This window comes from Pseudorasbora parva, chromosome 12 (assembly GCF_024679245.1).
Source record: "Pseudorasbora parva isolate DD20220531a chromosome 12, ASM2467924v1, whole genome shotgun sequence".
Taxonomy (NCBI): Eukaryota; Metazoa; Chordata; class Actinopteri; order Cypriniformes; family Gobionidae; genus Pseudorasbora; species Pseudorasbora parva.
The window spans coordinates 6,146,831-6,163,920 of record NC_090183.1 but is presented as its reverse complement, the minus strand read 5'-3'; the positions used below and the strand labels follow the sequence as shown (position 1 = coordinate 6,163,920).

At 37.6% G+C, this 17,090-nt stretch overlaps 1 protein-coding gene across 1 annotated transcript in view; it reads right to left on the bottom strand.

Moving 5' to 3' along the window:
• The window catches only part of ptprfa (protein tyrosine phosphatase receptor type Fa), a 246,360-nt gene that overhangs the window by 41,243 nt on the left and 188,027 nt on the right, over nt 1–17,090 (bottom strand). The window contains exons 15-17 of the mRNA XM_067458880.1: nt 5,735–5,852; nt 3,260–3,841; nt 62–159 (exon numbers count right to left, since the gene is read on the bottom strand). Of these exons, the coding sequence (XP_067314981.1) occupies nt 62–159; nt 3,260–3,841; nt 5,735–5,852 (798 nt within the window). The remainder of the gene's footprint in view (nt 1–61; nt 160–3,259; nt 3,842–5,734; nt 5,853–17,090) is intronic.

Below are 17,090 nucleotides of genomic sequence, written 5' to 3'. Positions count from 1 at the left end.
CGAGACTCATTTTACACTGCATTTTCTACTTCACAACTGTGGAATGAAAGGGAAAAGGCACCTTGAAAGGCACTTGAGACTTGTAGGTTTCCGGCACCTCCCACGTGAGCAGGACAGAGGTCTTCATTACAGCTTTCACACCAAAGTTTTTCGTGAACTCTGTAGAGGAGGTGAGAATAAAAGAGTTACTGCCTGCCACAGACTCCTCACCCCATCTCTTTCCAGACCGGCTCGGTGATTGACAGAGGAACCGCATCACTGCACTGATTAACATGCAGTTTGAGACAGCAGTACACGATAACATCTTAACACCATCTCAAACGGCACATCAAAAATCAAAGCCAACTATCTGCTCTCTGCATATGGGTTATACTATAGGGAAGCTGAGAAGTCAGAGCACAGAGAAATGAAAGAGACGCCATCTCAGCAGACATATTTAAAGGGATAGGTCAATCAAAAATGTATATCCTGTCATTATATAGTCAGCCTTGGCATTCAAAATGATTAATTCTCACACAAATATTTGCAATGAAGGCTTTAATTGTCTGTTTTGGTTGTGTCACCTTCAATGTAAGCCTAATACTATATATTTTTATTTTATTGATAAACAACTTAATAGGTCCATATTTTTTTCAAATAAAATAAAATAAAATAAAATAAAATAAAATAAAATAAAATAAAATAAAATAAAATAAAATAAAATAAAATAAAATAAAATAAAATAAAATAAAATAAAATAAAATAAAATAAAATAGAAACATGAAACTCTAAGGACCAAGATTGTTTGGCATGATGCAATAAAATTGGAAAAATTTTCCTCACCCATAACAGACCATTACTCACATTATTCCTCGATTGAAATTTGTTTATGTGCTTAAATTTCCCTTATTATTTTAACCCCCAAAATTATATCTCAAGATCAAATAATCAAGATCTTACATTTAATTGATAATCACAACAGACCTAGTCGTAAACCTGCTCTACAATATTCTGTGAAGCACAAAAAGGAAATGAAACTAAATGGGAACGGATGTTGTTGAGCTCCAAAAATAACATAAAGGTAGTCCATATGTTCAATGGAAGAAAAAAAAACGTATACGTTTAGAAACAACATAAGGGGGAAGTAAGCCTTTAATGTTTCTAGCATAAGACAAGCCGTATGTGGAGTTTTGCAGCGACTGCAATTCACAAGCCATACGTCTCCAACCATCTGCTCTGTGTGAGAGTTTTTCAATGAACGTGTTACGAGACAAACTGACAAACAGAGAAATGCGAAGTGGCAGTGTCTGGATCTTTTAGCGAAACAAAGAACGTAATATGACAATAACAAAACACATTACTTCCACAATGTAATATTTTTAACAGAAACATTGATTGGTTTTGGGGTGGGAACTGACATCATCCATCAGTATTTGAATGCACTGAATCAAATCTTGTCCAAGTTCCTTAAAGAGTTTGCCCTAAAGGCAGTGACTGTACACAGGATCATGGGACAAGGCATTGTTTCAGCCACTTGGGTCTATTTTTATCACACTGCACTGGGTAGCTCCTCCCACAGCGGAATCTCATTGGACCAAACCATTAGCAAAGAAAAACCACAAATCTCTTTAATGTTGAAGATGGTTTTCTGAACAGCAATAAGATTGTTGTTGATTGATGTTTTTTCTCTCAAATCTCCTTAGAAAAAAACTCTCTAGCACTCACTAAAACATTAAAACCCACTTTCATTACTTGAAATTAAAAATAAACATTAACTAATTATTTTTTAGCAGTATCCAAGTCATAATTTCTCATTTTTATAAAAAAGAAAAAAAAATGCAAAAAAGTAACAAAATATTAACAAAAACTATAATAGTACATAATGATACTAACATTACATAAAAATTCAGAAGAGATCTCAATGTCTGACACATTTCATATCAAATTCTCATATGATCAAATTATGTCAACAACTTGACAACAATCTGCAAATTTTAAATTCTCCAAATTAAATAAGGCAGAAACACCTGAGACAAGTTGATTCTTAAACAAAACATAACATATCCCTCCATTTAATCTCCTGAGATTCGGCGAATCGGAGAATATGAGTCTGAAACTGCTCCATTGGCCTGTGATTATTGGGCGTGTTTCAACCCAACCAGGAAAGACATCAATTGGATGGACCGACAACCAATCAGGGCAACGAAGCGACGCATTACGTTAGTTGTCAAATGTCAACAGAACTCAACTTCACTGTGTTGTCAAGTCTGAAGTGACCACAATTATGAAATGCAGCCTTGCAAAAATAACACACATTTTACCTCCTAAACGGCATTTTTTTTCCGGAGAACCCCCACCCCTGAAAAGCTATTGAGCTTCTTTTGGGCTAACAGTTTGCAGGTTTTGTTGCAAAAACTTGGCAACCCTGTCTGCACGCATGCTGGAATAAGTAACGTTAGAAGAAAAAGATGAGTGTAAACGATCTTTGCCAGTGTTGTAAAAAAATTATTTAAGGATTGTTGATCAAATGTTGTGGGCGGGGCTGAGTTCAGCTGGCATCCAGGCTAACATTGAGATTGATTTTTGATTTGAATTCCAATTTTGTTTCCTTAATAATTCTATTAATGGTGCTGTATGTTAGTTTTTCACTTTACTAAGGCATAAAAATAACTAAATATGCTTGAAGATATGTAGGAAACATCCTACATTCACCTACTTGTTTGTCAGAAAACCAATGCAACAGCCAATTATTCTACTTAGAGATGTGTGTTCCGTGTCGGAATGTCTGTTTGTGTTTTGGTCTCTGCGATACCGCACGCCGCCAAAAGTATTTCGACTCCACATGTTGGCAGTGGCGGAAAACACAGCATAGGGTAGCCATGGAAGCCAGCAAACAAACTTTTGAGCTTTTGAGGTCTGATTTGTGAGTCTTTTTGACATTTATTAATTGAATAGACCAGCTTATTAGAGTCATTCAATCATTCCTGAATCAGACTATCTGCAGTATGTGTAACCAGCGAGAAAAAAAGATGTCTTTGTTATCTTTTGCAGATCTTTTTTTCTCATCACATTCAATTCAGACTGCACAATTCAGTTCAAACTCACAGTTCAACTGAAACACTCTTTTTGTTATGATGTTAAAGCCCCAATAATGGCACAGTCACCTCCGAACATCGGTGCAAGAGTATTTTAGAGCAGTTTCATCTACATTGTTGGACACGCAGATGCTCAAGAATGAATAACGAATATGGACTTATTTGGAGCTCTTTTAATAACTCACCAGGCATGGAGGTAGACATAGTTCTGCTCTGTATGCTGGGGCTTATCGGACCCCCTCCTTTCCCCGTGAACGCTCTCACTCGGATGTCATAGGTGGTGTCGGGCTGTAGACCCTGGATGGTCATTTGGGTCTCCGCGGTACCATTGGTCTGGTTCTGATGGCTGTTGATGTCACGGTACACCACCACGTAGCGTATGATTTTCCCGTTCCTCTCTGGCAGCGGCGGGGGGTCCCAGGCCAGTTTAGTAGTGGTGGTCGTCAGGCCCACGACTCTGAGGTTTTGTGGGTAGCTGCTGGGGACGTCGTCCGGGGTGCTGATCTCTTTGCTGTACTCTTCCCCGTTTCCTGCACGGTTCTTGGCGCAGAGCTTGAAAATATAGGTGGCACCCTTGTGCAGGCCGGTGACGGTGAAGTGGTCGTCGATGCGTCTGAAGTCACGGGTGGTGTAGGTCTCCTCCTCTTCACGCTTGTAGCGGAGTCTATAGCCCATCAGTTCGCCCACCATCTCTTTAGGGGGCTGCCACTGGATCAGAGCTGTGTTTCCGATGGTGGTGCTGATGATCATGGTGGGCTTGCCTGGAACTGCCAGTGACAGAAATTAGAGATATCCTTCAGATTATTCATCATTTTGTCAGTCATGGCTAAGTAATCACAGTTTTATTTATGTGTGGCATTTTGGTGTAGGGCTGCATGAGAAATAAAATAGATATTGAGATATGACTTTTTAAATTTACTGTGAATCAAGTCACTCTGAGATGCCGAAAACTGAAGCGCCACCCTCCACCTATATACCAATCACGAAGTCAGTAGTGTTTTGGCATCTGGGTTGCCAGCTCTGCTCTAGTTAGCACAGCTGCAGCTAAAAACATTCCTGCTGGATCCTGCAGCCTATCTGGCAACCTCAAATCAGAGGGAGGGGGAGAGGGAGAGGGGACACACCGCTCTATAGTGATATAGAGTGATAGTAGATTATAGTGATAGTGTAGGTCACTGTTGGCTGGAAGTTCATGCTGTAACTTTTTACCTTTGAAAATTCTAAATGCACTTAAAAAGGTTAGTTCACCCAAAAATGAAAATTATCCCATAATTTATTCACCCTCAAGCCATCCTAGGTGTATATGGGTTTATTCTTTCATCCAAACACAATCAGAGTTAAAAAATATCCTGGCTCTTCTAAGCTTTATAATGTGAATGAATTGTACCTTAGATTGTGAAGCTTAAAAAGTGCACACATCCATCATAAATGTAATCCATACGGCTTTAACAAAAACAAAACACCGCTCACGGATAAAAGGGTCTAAAACAAGGATTATTAAAGAGAAATGTGGGAGGAGCTTGAGTTTGTTACCCATCTCTATTTGTTTGAACCATGAGAGATGTCGACTCTCACTCTCATTTACGCCACTCCTACATCCTACGTCATGTGTCGGGTCAAAGGTCACTTTTCCACCGGAACTCATCTCACGAACAGCCGTTATAGGAAGCCAGTGATTATAGTTTAAGTTATAAATGTATTCAATTTATAGAATAAGTTATAAATATGGATATTTTTCATACAAAAACACATGGCTTAACTTCAGAAGGGCTTTATTAACTCCCTGGAGCCATATTTAATACTTTGATGGTGCATGGAGGTACTTTTTTTTCACCCTAAAATGAAATTGATGTCATTAATGACTCACCCTAATGTCGTTCCACACCCAAAAGACCTCCATTCATCTTCAGAACACAGTTTAAGAAATTTTATATTTTAGTCCCAGAGCATATGCAGTCATGCACACTTTACTGTCCATGTCCAGAAAGGGAATAAAAACATCATCAAAGTAGTCCATATGCGACATCAGTTAGTTCATTAGAATCTCTTGAAGCACCGAAAATACATTTTGGTCCGAAAATAACAAAAACTACGACTTTATTCAGCATTGTCTTCCATTCCGCGTTTGTTTTCAAACTTCAAATAAAGATTCAAACGGCATTGAATCAGTGAATAGATCAATAATTCGGATTGCCAATGTCAGGTGATTTCAGCAGTTTGGCAGTTTGACACGTGATCCAAACTTCTGAAATCACATGACATTGGCAATTCGAATCACTGATCGATTCACTGAATCACTGCCGTTTGAACTACTGTGACATGGGCATGGACAGTATAGTGTGCATACACTTAGATACGCTGTCGGACTAAATCTAAAATATCTTAAACTGTGTGTCTGAAGATGAACGGAGGTCTTACGGGTGTGGAACGACATTAGGGTGAGTCATTAATGACATCAATTTTATTTTTGGGCGAACTAACCCTTTCAAATTTAAGTTAGTATATACTCCCCATTATAAAGCTTGGAAGAGCCAGCATATTTTTTAATATAACTCTGATTGTGTTTGGCTGAAAGAAGAAAGTTATATACACCTAGGATGGCTTGAGGGTGAATAAATGATATGATTTTTGGGTGAACTGACCTTTAAACACACTCTCACCTGCCCCAGTCGTGGTCACTACTTTGGCTTTGCTCCGTGCTCCGTCTCCTTTAGTGGTGTACGCTGCCACAGTAACAGAATATGTTGTTTCAGGCAGCAGGCCGGTGATGAAGGCCTCCTGAGAGAGAAACACAGAGAGAGAGAATCAGTTAATGGCAAGCAGAGACATACTGTGCGGTTGGTCCTTTTTCATCGTTCAGTGTGCTGTCACATTTCTGACATGCCTGTTTAATATTGTTGAATTGCATTTCAAGGTTTTCATTAAACTTTAAACATTTAGTCAGGGCATGCAGCTTTGTCTCAATTTTGAGTCTACCTGGTCAATGTGATTTTCAATTTCCTATCGGTCAAGTTTGACTTTGTCCGAGGTTAAAATAATGATATAATCCTGTTTTCTTGTGGTCAGTAAGATGCTTTCAGAATTGAACTACTCTTTTTGTGTCTTTATACTCAAGGATAACGGACAAATCCTGTTCTTCATACCACGCTTGTTGTGCATGCAAAGTGAATGTTTCAAATATTTTCAGCAGATTTCAATTAGAATCAATACAAGATTTTTGAAGCACAAAAGGCTCTTCTATATTTGCTCTGAGATTCACTGCAGGGCTGAAGGAGCCGTGGAAGTGCCTTTAAAGCCTACATTATTACAGCATGATGAATGTGTGATCTGCTTGGTGCCTAATGTGAATCTGTTTTTATTCTCCAAGATCTAGATCATTTTTGGAAGGTCATAATTCTAGTTTTATTCATTTCACAACAAGTTCTGCCTGTTTGCCAGCACTATTGTATATCTAGTTTACTCTGATAGACTCAAGCTGGTACATTTACAAGCACAGAAAAACCCATCAGAATGTCTAAAGATAGTCATCTCAACCAAAACAGAGCAAACATGGGGAAAACTGATGCAGGGATTTTGTTTCAATAAAAAGTGTGGAGAGGATGCTTGAGTCTGGAAGAACAGCAGGAGGCTGCGAATCAGCTGCCAAAACGCTTCTAAAGTTCCTTCCGATTGAATATAGATTTGCGACATATTGCAGTCTGCATTTTCATAGGAAATTTTAGCATTACAAAAAAAAGTTACATTCTTAGATGTTTGAAGTACAGAATATCCACCTGTTCATGCTCACGTATAAACAGACTTATTTTGAAGTATTTTGAAATTGTTAAATGCTTAAAGATTTCGAACGACTTTCCCCAATTTCTTGTGATCATAATACATGACTCAAGTACACAACAGTCCATGTTATCCACATTATATCATTAAACGTAAAGAGCAAGATTCTTACTGTAAACCCAATACATTCTTAAAGACAATGAAATCAAAACTGACTTTTAAAAGCGCACTTTTTAGTGTTTTTAAATTGTAGCGGCATCTAGTGGTGAGGTTGTGAATTGCAACCGCCCACCACTCACCCCTCCCTTTCGAAGCACATGGAGAAGCTACGGTGGCCGACAGAGGACAAAGATGTCATTGTCTAAGACAGCAGAGAGTGATCAGTGCTCTGTAGAGAAGTATGTCTGTTTAGGGCTACTGTACAAACATGGCTGCGCAAAATAATGACTTCACTGTAAGGAGAGCTGAGGTGTATGTACATAGAAATGGCTCATTCTAAGGTAATTAAACCTAACGCTACATTATGTAAGATCATTATACACCACTGAAAACATAGTTATGTATATTGTATTGCATTTCTGTCAATAGATCCTCATAAATACTACACGCTGCACATTTAATACCTGTAATTTCACTTTTCATAATTTAGATGGATCGCATCCTACTTATTTTCTCTTGTTGGAAAATCAAGTTTCTCTTGGAAATGTATAATTCTGCAGAGGAAAAATACAGTAGATTGCAAACAGATTAACGACTAGCCGTAAAATTTCAGACTCTCTTGCAGGAGGTCAAAAGAAAATGTGAACATGCGAATCATCTGAAGCTTTTAAATGCTAGTTAAAAGCTGCCACATGGCAGGGGTCCCTCTCTCTTGCTTTATTTTCCTGTTTTGAGTAGTCTGTTTTATCTCTGGCATGTGTTTGGGAGAGTCATTGGGTCCTGAAAAGTGGGAAGACTTCAACATTTCACATTAAGCCATGATGGATAGGCAGCCTGTGGCAACACAGAGTTTACTAGAGCCGACCACCATTGAGAGAGACGCCGCTTTATCTGTTTAGAGTGATATCCCTGTCACGACTCATTAATAAAGAAGAAAAGGAAACGCAGAGATGGAGGGATGGAAAAGGCTGCACAGGGAGGCACAGACAGGCCCACATACAGACAGAGAGGTTTAACAGAGCATAGCTGCACATGACAGTTGGACACGAGCCTCATATAAATATGTAGGGCAGAGAAGAGAAGAGGGATGCAGGCTGCCATCAGCAGAAGTCCATCCAGTGCCCTTACACAGTCCAACAGCTTCTCATCCATGACTTTTATAATTCTCTCATAATTTACTTATAAACTTGGCATTCCAAAACCTGTATGACTTCAACTGACATAGATGAAGGAGAGATTTCTGTCCCTCCTCTATCAAATCTATTCACCCAAAACTCCCAAAAGCTTCAAAGCGCTCATAGACATTCTCTAAACAAGAGTCACATGTTCGTTTCTAAACGAATCAGCGTTTTCGAACAAATCGGTTAAATTAATGATTCAATTGATTCCCTTGTGATTGAATTGATTCCCACCTATTGGTGCAATGACGCAACCTGCAGAAAGAGTCACTGAAAAAACTAAAATCTCCACTACTAATGCACAGAGAGTGCATATACAACTGTTGTATACACATGATTATATGGTTAGTTGCATTTTGCAATTTGCATTCAGAATTATCTTTCCCTGCTGAGGCCCAGCGTCTCACAGTCTTATTAATCCAGAGTTCCCTCAGCTAAAAAAGCAGAGCTTCAGGTAAAATCAATGACTTTATTCAATGGGTAAACAAAGCTCCCGGTGGACAAGTGAATAAGAGCATTAGACAGACAGACGTTAGCAATAAAACTTGTGTAGTATAAATACAGCATCTTCAGGGTACAGGCTCTTATCTTACGAGACATGAGGGAAGATAAATCTAAAATATTTTAGTGGCATAACCATTTCTTTGTGAAACTTCATAAAGATGTTAATCCATCCCCCAACAGAAGAGCATCAATCCACAAAACCATGGCTGATAGCACTTGAAGAGAGCTAGGGGGAGAATGAGGGAGTGAACGAAGGAGGTGTTAGTCTCCAGTCTACAATCACAACACACAAGCTGTATTTCAGGAGGCAGATGGAGGTTTATTTGTGCCGTATGGCCACATACCAGAAGACACTGGGGTCAATCACGTGGTACTTGAGTCCTCTGCATGTCACTGTCATACACACACAAGTTTTTTTGTGGGGTCTGTTGCAGCTTATTGCGGCCAAGAACCGCCAATTTACTAATAGTCATCAGATCGACATATACAGCGACCAGCCATTGTTTAGAGTTGGATAAATCTGAAATCAATGTTCACTGTTATTCATCTAATAATGCATCAGTCTCTCTGTCAATGCCAGCCAACATAATAATAAATCAGCAGGAAATGTGTGTTGAGTTTGTGGTCAGAATTTCAGTTTCAGACAAAAATAAACAGGTTGCTGTTAAATAATGGAAAAATGTCTTAAAAGATTTAAACAGAAGAGGGAGGGGCGTAACTGCTTCTTAAAATGTCCCTTCACTCTAAAAAATGCTGGGTTAAAAAAAACCCAAGTTGGGTTGAAAATGGACAAATCCAGAAATGGGGTTGTTTGAATGGGTCCATTCATTGGGATCAAACAACCCAATTTCTGGGTTTGTCCATTTTCCACCCAACTTGGGTTGTTTTTAACCCCGCAATTTTTTTAACAGTTTGGTCATCTCCAGTCGTGACTATTTAGCTACATCCCAAACTGTGTGTATATGATTTTTTCCTGTTAAACAAATTGCTACTTTTATTCAGCAAGGATACATTAAATTGATCAATAGTGACAGTAAAGACATTAATAATGTAACAAAAGATACCCATTTTAAATAAATGCTGTTCTTTTTAACCGTTTATTCATCATAGAAACCTGAAAAAAGTATCAAGGTTTGCACACAAAGAAAATATGACATTGACAATAATAATGAGAAATGTTTCTTGAGCAGCAAATCATTATATCAGAATGATTTCTGAAGGATCATGTCATACTGAAGACTGAAGGAAAATTCTGCTTTGATCATAGGAATAAATACAATTTTAAAATATAATACAATAGAAAAGAGTAATTTTAAATTGCAATTATATTTCTAACTATTACAGCTTTAATACATTATTGATTAAATGTGATTTAAATAAATAAAGACATTTATATAAAATAAAAAAATATATATATTTCTATTAATGTTTTACACACACACACACACACACACACACACACACACACACACACACACACACACACACACACACACACACACACACACACACACACACACACACACACACACACACACACACAACTATGCAAAACCATTATTGTGCATGTAAAGGACTGTGTGTGAGCGAAATTGGGTACTGAAGAGGGTAAATGGTTGTATAGATTGTAACACACACACACACACACATACACACACACACACACACACACACACACACACACACACACACACACACACACACACACACACACACACACACACACACACACACACACACACACACACACACACACACACACACACACACACACACACACACAATGTACCATGATTTAGCCCCTCTGTCAGTAAGTAGAGATTAAGTTTCACCTTCAGAGGTTAGAGGATATCTGCTTATTCAGCACCTCGCTCAGGGATTACATTTTCCCCCTTATTCCCCTCACACACACACGCACACGCACACGCACACACACACACACACACACACACACACACACACACACACACACACACACACACACACACACACACACACACACACACACACACACACAGCTCAAAGAACCTGCCGTCTGCCAGTCAAAGCCTCACTTCCTACACACGTTTGAGGGCAGCACGGTGATTTCTCCTCTTAATATGGCAGCTGCATATTCAGTGAACCCTTTGTCTTCCCCCAGATGCACATGAAGCGCTGCCATCTCACCACTGATGGAGGGATTTATATTCCGCTCCATAACCTTGCTGACTAACAGCAAATAAAAAACACGCCGCCTGCAGATCCTTCGAAAACGCTTTAATCATAAAACAGCGAATATAATCACATAGAAAGACAGACAGTGAGATGAGAAAGCTAAAGCAAGACCAAAGCAGTAATTCAATAGGGACAGGGCAAACTTCACTTCATCAAACACGAATGTAAGTCTCCAGATCTGCACTGCAGTTTATAGTCTCACAGAGATGGACTTTGGACTTTTTAATTCTAGACATCATTTATCGTCTATGAGAGCTGGCCATTTTGGGTCCTTTCTGAGTGCATAATCTGACCCTTGAAGCAATGGCGTGGAGAGATGTTCTGAAATGAGAAGGCTAAGTCACTTCACGTTGACACATTTCTGTCATGACAACTCTTAGAGAGATGAGCTTGGTAATAGAGATTTGATGCACTAATATGCAATAAATAATTCTTAACTGATAATCAAAAGTTAAAAACTAAACCATTTATTAAAGATTACTGCATCAGCAACTAATCAACATTTAACAATTAATATATTAAGTAATATATGAATTGCTGTTAATTAAATGTGTCACATATTAATTCCATAATAACTTATTATATTAACTAATAATGTAAAGTCATATGTTAATTACCACAATGGTCACCTTTTAGTTGACTGCTTTAATTAATCATTAACTAATGAAATAACCCTGAAATAACCATATATATATATATGGTTTTGAGATGTCTATATATATACATACATACAGTTTATAATATTGTAAACAACATACACTGTAAAACATTTCCCTGTAAAAAAACAGTAATCTACTGGCAGCTGTGGTTGCCAGCATCATACTGTAAAAATACGGAGCACTGCTGTTTTTGAAATTAACAGCTAAATACCGTTTTTTCACCTACAGTAGACAACTGTAATTTAACTGTTAATTTACAGTTGTCTACTGTAGGTGAAAAAACGGTATTTAGCTGTTAATTTCAAAAACAGCAGTGCTCCGTATTTTTACAGTATGATGCTGGCAACCACAGCTGCCAGTAGATTACTGTTTTTTTTACAGGGAAATGTTTTACAGTGTAAGTTTATAAATACAAACCATTTAAAAAAACTTATCATGCAACTATATCTTCAACTTAACTAACAATATCATGGGCTAACAGGGTTGAATGGTTATTTACATGTCTTCCTGCCATTTTGTAGAAAGGGTCCGAATGCTGTCACTTCTTGTGTGTGTGACAATTTAAAGGAATGTTACAAATGTTATTTTCTTGTACTAAAGATAATTATGCATCCAGAGGGCTTTAAAACAACCTACTGCTCTAGGGTAATAATATGTTAGCTAATGCAAAAGTAAATGTGATTTGTGCCTCTAATTGTTTTACAAATGTCACGAGACACCAAAGTGTATCATATTCGTGAAAAGTGCCTTCAGCTGCCACAGGTCTGGGGTTTGAGTGCTTTTTTTTCTCCTTCTTGTGATGAAGATGAGTAGCAATTTGGCTTTGACACTGATGCCTCTTGTAAGAGCCGAGAGAACTCAGTAATGTCGTATCAGACATTCCTCACTAGAGAACAAGACGCTACATGACTGCTTTTTAGGCTTGGGCAAATATGAGGAAAATGATGAAATATGACGCCATGCCAACTATTTGTGCTGTTAAATTGTTATATCAGTCAGCACACATTGAGGGTCATTTTCTGTTTGAGTCGCACCCTTCATTTTGAGCTGATAAAAGCTTCCATTAGCATGACCCGATGCTACCGCTCTCTCTCTCTCATATTTCATCACAGTTGGATTCCAGGGAACTGGCTTGCTTAGCTAATGCCAAACACACACTACGAGACAGAAGGTCGGCACTCAGCACACATACAAAGACTTCAGTTTTCCGTTGCACACTTCACAACAAATCACAGACTAGATTCATCATTACAAGATCCTTATCCGCCCCGAATATGTAACAGTAAAAACATTTATAATGTTACAAAGGTTTTCTATTTCAAATAAATGCTGTTCTTTTAAACTTTCAAAGAACATACATAAATCCAATGTCAACAAAAATATGAAGCAGAGCAACTGTTTTCAACATTGATAATAACCATAAATGTTTCTTGAGCAGCAAATCATCATATCAGAATGATTTCTGAAGAATCATGTGACACTGAAGGCTGGAGGAATGATGCTGAAAATTCAACTTTGATCTGAGACAGAAGGTCGGCACTCAGCACACATACAAAGACTTCGGTTTTCCGTTGCACACTTCACAACAAATCACAGACTAGATTCATCATTACAAGATCCTTATCCGCCCCGAATATACCAAAAATTCAGATTTTTGACAGAGAAAACAAATTCAGTCAAGCGTGTACGTGTGCTCACGCACTCACTCACGCACGCACGCACACGCACAGTGTATAAATGTTGTTAAAAAAAAAAAAACCCAGGTGGAAACGTGACCTATAAATTTAAACCTCACCAAATGCAAGCTTTTCAACAAGGGTTCTCAATGATCAATAAATGCAGGCATCACACTAATCAATTAAGCATTCGTTTATAAACTACCAGCGAAATCTTGCATTAAGAACAAATGGTGCACCCACATAAAGTACATTAGTTACAAGCATTGATCTCAATGCCGGAGGCTGCTGTGTTTCAACTGGTTAAGTGGATCTGGCTTCGTTCTGCAGGGGGCAAATGAAGCACAGGCCCTGGATGGAATAAAACATGTTACAGTCCCTCATTAAATACTAAATGGGAGCTACTGGGTAACTTTGATCACTTGACCCTTTTAACTGTGAAACGCAGAATCCTATCCTTCGCACATATTTAAAGTTCACAGTGTGTATTAATGCGTGCCCTTATCCTAGACGACTACTGTTACCGCTAAAATTGTGCCACGTAAGAATGCTTTAAATTGATCAAATGTAACAGTAAAAACATTTATAATGTTACAAAGGTTTTCTATTACAAATAAATGCTGTTCTTTTAAACTTTCAAAGAACATACATACATCCAATGTCACCAAAAATATGAATCAGAGCAACTGTTTTCAACATTGATAATAACCATAAATGTTTCTTGAGCAGCAAATCATCATATCAGAATGATTTCTGAAGAATCATGTGACACTGAAGGCTGGAGGAATGATGCTGAAAATTCAGCTTTGATAACAGGAATAAATTACATTTTAAAATATATTCAAATAGATAACAGTTCTTTTAAGCTGTAATAGCATTTCACAGTTTTACTGTTTTTAATGTGTTTTGATCAAACAAATGCAGCCCTTGTGAGCTGAAGAGACAAACTAATTAAAAATCTCTGATATTGCTCTTTTTGATGTCATAATTAAACACGTACATTATTCTCTATTTTATAGAAATCTCTTAAAAAAATCTTTCTCTGGTTTTGGTAGAAGACAAATCAGAACATCTCTATTTAGTCTCTATTTCATATTATTGTTATCTAAGATAAGATAACAATTTTTAGATAGATAACACACACACACACACACACACACACACACACACACACACACACACACACACACACACACACACACACACACACACACACACACACACACACACACACACACACACACACACACACACACACACACACACACACACACACACACACACACACACACACACACAGCAAAAAAACTGCTCAACATGCCTCATTCTTTTATTCAGTAAACAAAGGCCATTACGCCACCCTGTGTGGAAAAGCTTGTCCTTTTACCACAGATTGCTCCTCTGCACCTACACTGAGACCCTCTGTTCGGCAGTGTTTATCTCAGTCTCCTCATCTCTCTTTCTCTCCCTCCCTCACAGTGACCGGGTCACCGCGCACACCCTCTCCTGTGCTGAAGGAGACATAGATCAGACTTTGACAGCATGTCTTATCTGATGAAACGTGCCTCATGCTTCACAGCTCTCCTCTCACTCTCACACACGCAGGGGATCATCGAGGTCCTCAGGTATGAAAACAAAAATCATCCGCCCACTGTACTGTGCTAAACAGCTTCTGTACGTCTAAAACTCAATTCAGAGAGAAGTTCCTTCAGGAGGAATCAAATCTCACATAAGCATCTTCCAAAAAGACCAAAAACAATGCACAGTTGCCTTTTAGCTCCTGTCTAAAAACCAAACTCTCTGAGCAGAAAACACTGCCAAAAAGTGATACCGCAGGAAAACCTTTAAACCTTCCACAAAGCATGCTGGATTACACTTAGTTTTTCAGTGGTTTCACTGAACACTTAGGTTCAGTGTTACAATTACTATAGTAAGTACATAGTTTGTACATGGGGAACAGGACTGTCAAATAAAGTGCTACTGCATATTTTATTTTGCAGTTCAGGGCTTCACGACCCTTTTCTCAGATGAAACTTTTAAATATTTACTCTAAGCATCTTCCTCTGAGATATCAAGTAATGTAACATCTCACCAAATAGGTATATTTTACATAATACATTTTACATAAGACTTTTGTTTTATTGAAGACCAGAGTGAAGCGTTACACATTTTACTGTACAGTCACAAAACTTCTACGATGTCACGGCTTTCTAAATGAAACAGGGTTTCAGGCCAGAAATCCATACGAAAGTAAGTAAATGGAGCCCATTTTCATATAATTTATGTTGACTTTAAAATGTATACTTTTAATATTTCAGTTAATTTTCATTTTTTTTCCCATTTTTTTCACAATCTAATGATCTCACCATAGTTCCAACATTAGCCACTAGGTTCATAAAAGCCACCTGTTATTTTAGTTTTATTTAGATTTTTAGTTTGAGTAATTTGTATGTGTTTTTGTAATTTTTATTAATTTGTGTTTAATATACGTTAATATATTTCAGTGTTAAGTTTTAATTAATAGTTTAAGTTAATAACAACACTGAACCAATACAATGATCAAATAATCTAGAATTATTTTTTAAATTTTTTAATTTTTAATCCTTGGCTTTCTGTGTTTTACTGTGATAAAAAAATAAAATAAAATAAAAACGGGGTGGACAGGGGCGCATCTTTTAAAAGAGTACTGGATCTCAAGGTAAAAAGTAAAAAGACATGTAAAGAAGAAGCAGAAACAAGCGATATCACATATAAGGAGATGCATATGTAAACTATCACAAACATTAACATTAAACAGCATATAAATCAAAACTGCCAAATGTTACTGAATGAAATGTTAACCCAGGACGAGCTCTAGGACGGTACTAGCATTAGGGGTGTAGATTGACTCGATCTACTCCATCTGTGTTTGAAAACTCCATTCATCGTTATGAATCTGATCCAGACGTAGTCTTTGACACAAACACATGATTTTCTCAGCTTTTTGTTTACAATGTAATTTAATCAAACTAACCCACAATCAAGTGTTGTTAAAAGAATCCATGAAGCATGAATAATATAAATATTATTTATAGGGCCGGGACTCGATACATTTTTTTAATCTAATTAATTAGAGGCTATGTAATTAATTAATCGAAATTAATCACATTTTAATTGCATATAAATGACCTGAGAACAGTGAGAAGTAATTTTTCACATGGATTTTTAGCATACCATTGAATAATGACTGAATACATAAGCTTAATCAACAAAATATTGTTTATTTATTTCAGTCCAGCAGTGCAATGTTTGTTAAGTGTAGCAAAAGCATATTTGTGATATTTGAGGCTTGATGTGCTGCGGTGATACGCAAATTCCTTGTTGTATAGCTTACACACAACCATGTTCTTGTCGACGCTTCCATCCTTTCGTTTTTTTTAAAACAAAATGTCCCATCCACGGGGCCGAGCAAAGCGGTCTCATCAGCTTCTTCGTAAATGTTCACTATGGTTTGTTGTTGTCGTGACCAACGTGACTCCTATGCGTGACTCGTGAGCGCTAGTTGGTGTTCCAGTATAATCAGTCCGTCGAAACTCATTCATTTAAAAAACTTTCCGCGATGCAAAAATAAGTGTGGTTAAAATTATGTTAATTATTTTTGGCGTACTTACTCTTAATTAATGCGTTACAGTCCTGTAATTAATTAATCTTAATTAACGCGTTAAAGTCCCGGCCCTAATTATTATTATTTTTTTTTAAAGCAGAGGGTATGTTCTTTTTTATATATGTATTTCATGTTCAGATATTCATACAAATATTCTGGGGGCCATGAAACTTCTGTGAAAATGATAAAAATGCTGGCACTATGGCAAC